General features: G+C 46.3%; 1 protein-coding gene across 1 annotated transcript in view; it reads left to right on the forward strand.

Annotated features, from left to right (window-relative positions):
* The first annotated feature begins 2,041 nt into the window (after window positions 1–2,041).
* Window positions 2,042–9,162, forward strand: part of dclk3 (doublecortin-like kinase 3) — an 8,407-nt gene continuing 1,286 nt past the window's right edge. The window contains exons 1-7 of the mRNA XM_052472301.1: window positions 2,042–2,467; window positions 3,639–3,850; window positions 4,084–4,215; window positions 4,383–5,720; window positions 6,527–6,659; window positions 8,677–8,844; window positions 9,100–9,162. The exon at window positions 9,100–9,162 is cut by the window's right edge and continues 1,286 nt beyond it. Coding sequence (XP_052328261.1) covers window positions 2,386–2,467; window positions 3,639–3,850; window positions 4,084–4,215; window positions 4,383–5,720; window positions 6,527–6,659; window positions 8,677–8,844; window positions 9,100–9,162 — 2,128 coding nt within the window. The 5' untranslated portion in view covers window positions 2,042–2,385. The remainder of the gene's footprint in view (window positions 2,468–3,638; window positions 3,851–4,083; window positions 4,216–4,382; window positions 5,721–6,526; window positions 6,660–8,676; window positions 8,845–9,099) is intronic.

Raw genomic sequence — 9,162 nt, forward strand, 5'->3', positions numbered from 1 at the left:
TTACCAGTTGTTTTGCCGGAAATTTCTCACAATAGATGCCACTGTTGAGCGTTTCAGATTTGGCTGCACTCTCAGACCAGCCTCACTCATTGACAGATCATTAATTATTACATGATCAATTATAGTAGCCCTAATCTCATCTGAGACTACAGCTCTTGATCTTCCTCTCGGTCTTCTTCCACCACGCATACGTACTCCTCTCCCTCTCCCAGCCACTCCTCTCCCTCTCCCAGCCACTCCTCTCCCTCTCCCAGCCACTCTTCTTCCTCTGTCAGCCACTTCTCTATCTCTTTCTGGGTCCATGTTTACATTACAGTACAGCATGATTCCTAAGATGTCCCCTTTTGTATAGATGGTAATGAAATTGAGAGACTAACACCTGGGTAGGTGTTCAGCTACAATGGGAATCAGCTGTGGTTGGTCTAATTGTTTTGATAGTATTTCATTTTTTAGATTTGGAATATATTTCAATACGGTATTACTGTAGAAATGTAGCAAATTGCTGTCTTGTTCAATTTTGTGTTATTTTAGGTTTTTAACTTAAGTTTAACAGTTTTGAAAAGAGTATTTGAACGTGTGCAAATTGGCCTGTAGGTACAGTGCCTTGCGAAAGTATTCGGCCCCCTTGAACTTTGCGACCTTTTGCCACATTTCAGGCTTCAAACATAAAGATATAAAACTGTATTTTTGTGTGAAGAATCAACAACAAGTGGGACACAATCATGAAGTGGAACAACATTTATTGGATATTTCAAACTTTTTTAACAAATCAAAAACTGAAAATTTTGATTTGTTAAAAAAGTTTGAAATATCCAATAAATGTCGTTCCACTTTGTGATTGTGTCCCACATGTTGTTGATTCTTCACAAAAAAATACAGTTTTATATCTTCATGTTTGAAGCCTGAAATGTGGCAAAAGGTCGCAAAGTTCAAGGGGGCCGAATACTTTCGCAAGGCACTGTACATAGAGTTTTGGTGGTGGTTGTGTCTGAGTGAGAAAATAATTCATGAAATTTGAAAGATGTTGTCATTGAATGCATTTTGTGCCAAAGCAATGAAAATTGATCCACAGTTTAGCCCAGATAGACGGCTGTTGTGCTCACTGTGTGAAGAGTTTTGAAAAAGTGACCTAAGTATTGAGAAATGAGTCCTATCGATTTCATTCTGTTTTGAATGTGTTTTTAACAGTTTTGGAAACAGTGTTAGCATCTGAAAACGTGCTGGAAATATATTGTTTTGCAGGTGGTGGAGTATGAATGGGAAAAGAGTTAATGGATTTCGTAGAATGTGGTTATTGAATGCATTTTGTGTGAAAGCAATGAAAAATTATTCACAGTTTGTTCCACATACACTTCTGTTTCGCTGACTGTGTGAAGTATTTTGACAACGTGACTTCAGTGTTGATCAATGCATGTTAGCAATTGAAAAAAAAGTAATCTATTTCAAACGGTTTTGTTATATTTCAGTCTTCTGTGATGTATATAAAGTGTAATATTGGCATGCAAACTCAACATATAATACATATCTGACATGGTATAGTTGTCTTCTTTTGTTTAACCCCATAACCATGTGTGTGAAGTGTATACTGTTTCAAAGTAGATTTGTTTAAGACTACCAAGAAACACTCAGTGTGACCCTGATTTAGCCCAATGCAGGAAAAGGGATATTTTAAAAAGTGTAGTAGATTGGTAATGAAGTACTGAAGTTGCCCTGCACAAAGCCAAGGGGAAAAGTTGTTTTTGTTGTCAATCGCATAGCCTACTGTGTGTGTGTGTGTGTGTGTGTGTGTGTGTGTGTGTGTGTGTGTGTGTGTGTGTGTGTGTGTGTGTGTGCGTGTGTGTGTGTGTGTGTGTGTGTGTGTGTGTGTGTGTGTGTGTGTGTGTGTGTGTGTGTGTGTCTGTGTGTCTGTGTGTCTGTGTGTGTGTCGTGTGTGCCGTGTGTGTGTGTGTGGGGGGTCGAGCTGTGCCAGAGCGGTGACGCATCTCTCCCGTTATTCCGGCAATGATCACCTGGACTCCCCTTGTTATTGTTACCGTCCCGATTTGGCGGCAGTGTTGCTGTTATGTACGCTAACATCCCATTCGACGCACAGGTTTCGGTTGTCCCTGCCCACCTTCCCTTTCTTATAACTTTCGAGAGAGCGTTTTAAATTGCACAACTGGACTCCTCCCACGCGCACCCGTAGCAACCCTGGTGTTCCTCCTATGTTCTGGTCAAAGCGGTTCAACGCGCGAATCCAGTCAACTACTGTAGCCCTATCCCTCATCTCTCTTTCAAAAACGGAAAAGGAAGACGATATTACATTGAAATAATGACCACCGCTGCCGGTAAAGAAATGTCCAACTGAAACTCCGAATGATTGTGCTAGAAGTGAACAGGTAGGCTATGACGCCCGTGTGGAAACAACGGTTCGGATGCGGTTACGCGGCGCCAGGAACGAGATGGAGAGCGGCATGTCAGTCAAGAGGTGAAAACACTCTATCTTCATGCTTTAAAAGTAAAAAGTATAATTTCTCTCAAATATATATATATATTGCTTAGTCTTTATTTCACATTTTTAGTCTTTATTTCTTATTTCTTATGTATTCTAGAAAAATATCTAGATTATTTTTATGTTAAAAAAAGTTGCAATTTGTGAGGAATGAAGAATGAGCAAAATACAGATACAACTGTATCTTGTATTCTGGTCGCCGTTGTGGCTCCATCTGTGCATAAACCTCAGCACTTTGGCCTTGTTCTTATTGTTGTGTTAGAGTTATTTTTATCAGGTGTTTGTTCATAGGAGGTTAGGATCTGCCTCAGTGAAAAGCTGACAGGACAAGTGTTTTGTAGCTTGGTGGGAGATGGTGGATTTTTGGGATAGCCTTGTTGAAGGGGTAAAATAGGTTCATGGCACATACTGGATGGGGTGTGCGTCAGGGAGGGATCCCATATACCTCCTCTCCAACTCCATGGACAACACAGGTGTGTGTGTGTCTGAAAGTGAAACATCTTCAACTTTGACACTGTGTCTAATGCTTAATTAATCATGCAGCTTCAGGAAAGAACTAGGCCACGCTTTTGTTGTTGTGGCTTGTGTGTGTGTGTGTGTGTGTGTGTGTGTGTGTGTGTGTGTGTGTGTGTGTGTGTGTGTGTGTGTGTGTGTGTGTGTGTGTGTGTGTGTGTGTGTGTGTGTGTGTGTGTGTGTGTGTGTGTGTGTGTGTAAACAAATCCGGCTGATCAGATTTGAGTCTTTTCCATGGACTGCATGAGATTCTTTGAGCGCCCCGCTCTCCTGCCTAAATTATTAACGCTTCCTTAAGACACACACACACACACACACACACACACACACACACACACACACACACACAAATACACAATGAGGACCACGCATCATGTTACCTCCTTGTTTATCTAAGGAAAAGCAATAACCCAGTTAACCTATACAGACAGTTGATGATGACAAATTTAGAAAGTGGAAAGAAATCGTCTCAACTAACTTATCTAACTAACCCGTTGATTCTTTCATCTCTCTCTCAACCCTACACTCTTTACCCCCTTTTCCGGCACCCTCTCTTTCTCACCACTTTCCCAACATCTTTAATTTCTCTCTCCCCCTGCCTCCCCACCATCCTCTCTTCCCCCATCTCTCTCAGATTCCTCCCTCTCTAAACGTATGGGGGGTATTCCTCACCCTCAGGCCTGGCCCTCTCTCCCCCTCCCCCACCTTGACCCCCTCCCTCCAGCCACTAGGACACATCTCCCTAGTCCTTTTCCAGTCTTCCACACTCGTCATGCTGAGCAGAGTGCCGAGCGACCACGCTTGGTTACTGTGGTCCGACCATGCGGTCACAGCACCCTCAGGAAGGTAACGGTCCAGAATGAAATGATTAATGATTACAAAGAAGTAACCAACCCTCTTTCTGGAGAGCTACTGGATCTGCAGGATTTTGTTCCATTCCTGCACTAACACACATGATTCATAACGGAAGAAGTTGGCTTCAATTACATTTTATTCAATTATAATGATATGGTTGGCTTGGCTCCCACATGTTCAGTTCTTCCTGGTTTCTTGATGACATCATCTTTATGCCTGGTCAGGTGACATTGCTGTTGAATCGTAGGAGCGTGGTCTCGTACGAGCAGCTTCTATTGGACGTCTCCGAGGCGCTGGGGTTCCCTCGCTGGCACAGGGCCAGAGTCACACGCCTCTACACACCACACGCACGAGAGGTAACCACACACACACACACACACACACACACACACACACACACACACACACACACACACACACACACACACACACACACACACACACACACACACACACACACACACAACAACAACAACAACAACAACACACCTCTAATTCCAGGTGTTTGTGTCTAACCCTCCAGGTGCGGGGTGTGTGTGATTTCTTCCGTGGCGAAGCAGCGTTCCTGGCATTGGGAAAGTCTCGTCCAGAGCTCCGGAGTGTCGAGGAGGCCCTGGAGGAGCTGTTTCCACAACATTCCTGTTACCGCAACGACGCACTCCGGGCCTGGGAGAGGAGGTTACAACCTTCACCTGATAAAGCTGCCAAGGCCGACAGCGGATACAGCGAGGGGACAGACATACACACACACCCTGACAAGGATACACACACAAGTCTCGACACGAACACACAGACATACAGTGTTACATACACACAGGGTTGCAACCTGGATACACACACACATACACACCAAGACACACTGACACAACCCAATACACACCCCAAAACACTGACACACCACAATACACACCCAAACAGGCACTCCACACACAAAAACAAACACCCAACTAGACAGCCCATACACCCTATTCACACACACCTCGACACGGATGCGCACACACATAGACACCCTAACACGCATTCTAACCAACACGCCACACACCCCTCTCTTCCCCCCAATCACCTTCAGAGGGTCAAAGGGAAAGTTGCAGCCAGAGAGATTCTCTCCTCACCGATAGGTCCCCGCACCCAGGAGGAGGGGCTAGGAGAGGAACTAGACACGCCCCCTACTCCACTCTGCAGGAACTGTAAGCCTTCTGAAGGACCCAATCCGAGAGCAGGGAGGGCTCCACTTCCTCCCGTAACCAGGAAGCAAACAGGAAACGGACCAAACGATAAGGAAGTAGAGAAACCTCACGTCGGTCCCACCCCACTCCACACTGGACCAATCTGCAGGCTTGATGAGGAGTCCCTCAGCCTATCAGAACCTTCATCCTCAGAGTCTAAACAGGAAGAGGCGAGGACGAAACAGGAAGTGATATTTGACCTCCCATCTGATGGTAGTGATGTCACCCTGTCAGACATTGAGCGTTGCTATGACATTGGCCGCATGGTCGGAGACGGGAACTTTGCTGTTGTGCACGAGTGTCATCGGCGCGACAATGGGGAAGCCTTCGCTGTGAAGATTGTGGAGCACTCAAAGCTCATTGGCCGAGAGCACATGATGCAGAATGAGCTGAGCCTTCTGGGTAGCCTGTCACACCCCCGCGTGGTTCGCCTCTTCACACACCACCACACACACACACACTCCTATCTTGTCATGGAGATGGTTGCCGGGGGCGACCTGTTTGAGGCAATCGCGGTCCGTGGGAAGTTTCCAGAAGAGGAGGCAGGGCTGATGGTGTGTGATGTCAGCGAGGCTCTGAGATACATCCACAGCAAGACCATAGTACATAGAGATCTGAAACCTGAAAACCTACTGGTGAGGGAGAGGGTATGTGTGTGTGTCTGTGTGTCTGTGCAGGTGCGTGTGTGTGTGTGAATACAAGCATTCCAAGCATCTCTCTGTAACCCACTCTCTCCCTGCTGCTCTTTCCCCCCTCTCTCTCCCTGCCCCTCCCTCTCTCTCCCTGCTGCTCTTTCCCCCTCTCTCTCCCTGCCCCTCCCTCTCTCTCCCTGCTGTTCCCTCTCTCTCCCTGCTGCTCTTTCCCCCCTCTCTCTCCCTGCCCCTCCCTCTCTCTCCCTGCTGCTCTTTCCCCCCCTCTCTCTCCCTGCCCCTCCCTCTCTCTCCCTGCTGCTCTTTCCCCCCCTCTCTCTCCCTTCCCCTCCCTCCCTCTCTCTCCCTGCTGCTCTTTCCCCCCCTCTCTCTCCCTGCCCCTCCCACTCTCTCCCTGCTGCTCTTTCCCCCTCTCTCTCCCTGCCCCTCCCTCTCTCTCCCTGCCTCTCCCTGCTGCTCCCTCTCTCTCCCTGCTGCTCTTTCCCCCTCTCTCTCCCTGCCCCTCCCTCTCTCTCCCTGCTGCTCTTTCCCCCTCTCTCTCCCTGCCCCTCCCTCTCTCTCCCTGCTGCTCCCCCTCTCCCTGCCCCTCCCTCTCTCTCCCTGCTGCTCTTCCCCCTCTCCCTGCCCCTCCCACTCTCTCCCTGCTGCTCTTTCCCCCTCTCTCTCCCTGCCCCTCCCTCTCTCTCCCTGCTGCCCCCCCTCCCTGCTGCTCTTTCCCCCTCTCTCTCCCTGCCCCTCCCTCTCTCTCACTGCTGCTCCCCCCTCTCCCTGCCCCTCCCTCTCTCTTCCAGGTGGAATGCAGTAGTGATGGCGTCAGTAGGTTGAAGCTGGGTGATTTTGGTCTGGCCATGGTTGTAACAGAACCCATCTTCACTGTGTGTGGAACTCCCACCTATGTCGCCCCGGAGATCCTCTCGGAGACAGGTGACCATGTCTATCACTTTATTTCAACCTTTATCTATCACTCTACAGTAGCTGTGCCTGTGTTGTGACAATTGTGATGTTTGCTCTATAACCTATTAATTCATATGCCTTGCCACCGTGATATATAGGCCTAAGACTGAGACAATAAGAAGACACAGTGGCAGAATAAATTCAAGCACACCTCTGTTTCATCACAAAACCGGAGAGCAACATCTGCCTGGTGAAGTCCACAACCCCACCATTTTGCATGTAACACACAGTAATATGACCTACAGCATGGTCAAGCAAGTTAATGAGTACGTTAACATGCACACTAATAATTCGATATTAAATTGATTCTGGCAGAAGGCAGAGTATGGCATTAGTCATGTAAACACCTTACTCTGCTTATCTTAATCAGCGTAAGGTCATAATCGAAGTAAGCATGTACCAATTCAAACACCTGGTTTTGTGTGCAATCTTCTGAATTATTAGGACACGTAAACAGCTTAATCGCCATCCCAGTGGTGTATTTGATCTGCACATTTCCCAGCAAAGGGTAGCGCAAGTTTCCCTAAAATGGACGAGTGAAGTGAGTTTGGAAAAACTGAAAGTATGCATCTTATAAATAGCTTTCACATACAAACTTTATATATCCGGACTAAGAATCGAATAGTCTTCGCAAAAATAACATGGTCACTGTGGTAGAATGTTTATTTTGATTTTCTGCATTTATCAAAAATCCCATCAGTAGCCTGATTTCAGATGTGTCCATGTAAACAGGAATATTAGAGAAATCATTATTCTTGCAAAGTATGTAAACATTTTAAACAAACTATTATATTAACCTATCCACAATAATCGCACTATTGTGTGCATGTAACTTTGCTCAATGTTTCCAACATTTTCAGACCACTAAACAACTGATGATTTAGAACCACAGATAGTCCACTATTCCAGCACCATTTCAACTTCAACATCATCATATCACCTCTACTTAGTTGAATACAGTGACAACTAAAAGATACCAAAAACAATGTAGTCCAATCAACTAAATATGATATGACCGTCCATGGTATTGATTTGTGTGTGTGTGTGTGTGTGTGTGTGCAAGTAGAAAAACATGTTGACTCACCCTACTTGTATAGAAACACCAATGACATCCTCCTCTCTTTCATGTTGCGGAAACGGTCTATGATTGTCATACAGTAAACTCTTTTAGCTTTTGTTATCCTAGGCTACCTGACTAACAATGCTTGTTCGCTAGCCTAACTTCTTTTCATGGGCAATGATGCGCCAGGACAGCTAGTCAACATTAGCCTTCTACATATAGCTACATATTGAACTTCCATCCTCTCAGGCCAGGGGCACAATGTATGAATTAATGGTTGGATCAGAATGAAGTAAAACCACAAATCTAAATCCCTATCTCCTTCCATGGCTAGTTTAGGAAAGGGACGATTTTAGCTAGCTAGCCACCAGAAGACAATGAGAAGCAACAATTACATTTTTTTCTGTAAATGAGTTCTGCTTTTGATGTGATGTGATTGGTGTGAAGCCAAACCCAAACTGGCTTCCCTTGACACTTTTCTTTGGTGCTCCAGGACCATTCACAGTTGAGCTCACTCAGTTTAGCTCAACACCGATTGGCTGTTATTTATTTTTTTAATCAAAGGAGGCCAAACGCTCTCTGGCTTCCCTTCCATTCAATGCTAGGGGTGGCAACAATGTCATACTCTTTCTGACCAGACAGTATCAGATAGATGGGCTTTGGCTACACATACTGAGACAGAGGGGCGTTGTTTCGCTCGCTCAGATACTTTCTCCGGTGTGATATGTTCAGCCTCTTGTGAATTGAAGAAAAATTATGAAACACAGACAGGCGAAAGATTAACTGTTTTATATGGGGGGGTTTTCTCTTTAAAAAAAAAACATTTTTGGGGAAGCCTGGCTTCACTTAGCATCCATGAATACATGCCACTGTCACTCTATCAATCACTTACCTCTACCTCTGTCTCTCTCTCTCCTCCCTCCACAGGGTATGGTCTGCCAGTAGACCTGTGGGCATTGGGAGTGATACTGTACGTCCTTCTCTGTGGGTTCCCTCCGTTCCGAAGCAGAGTCAGAGACCAAGGGGAGCTGTTCCAGATGATCAGAGAGGCTCACCTCACCTTCCTGTCACCTTACTGGGATGACATCTCAGACGGTGAGACACACACATGGTTATAGACATAAGCGGGCACATACACCCATGCTTGTACAAACACACATACACATGCACGCGAGCACACGCAAGCGCACACACACACACACACACACACACACACACACACACACACACACACACACTCACTCACTCACACATATTGTACCCTGTGTGTGTGTGTGTGTGTGTGCGTGTGTGTGTGTGTGTGTGTGTGCTTGCGTGTGTGTGTGTGTGTGTGTGTGTGCTTGCGTGTAGGAGCGCGAGGCCTGGTGAGAGCCTTGCTGCAGGTGGATCCAACAGAAAGACTGACGGCAGCTC

This window comes from Oncorhynchus keta, chromosome 20 (assembly GCF_023373465.1).
Source record: "Oncorhynchus keta strain PuntledgeMale-10-30-2019 chromosome 20, Oket_V2, whole genome shotgun sequence".
Classification (NCBI taxonomy): domain Eukaryota; kingdom Metazoa; phylum Chordata; class Actinopteri; order Salmoniformes; family Salmonidae; genus Oncorhynchus; species Oncorhynchus keta.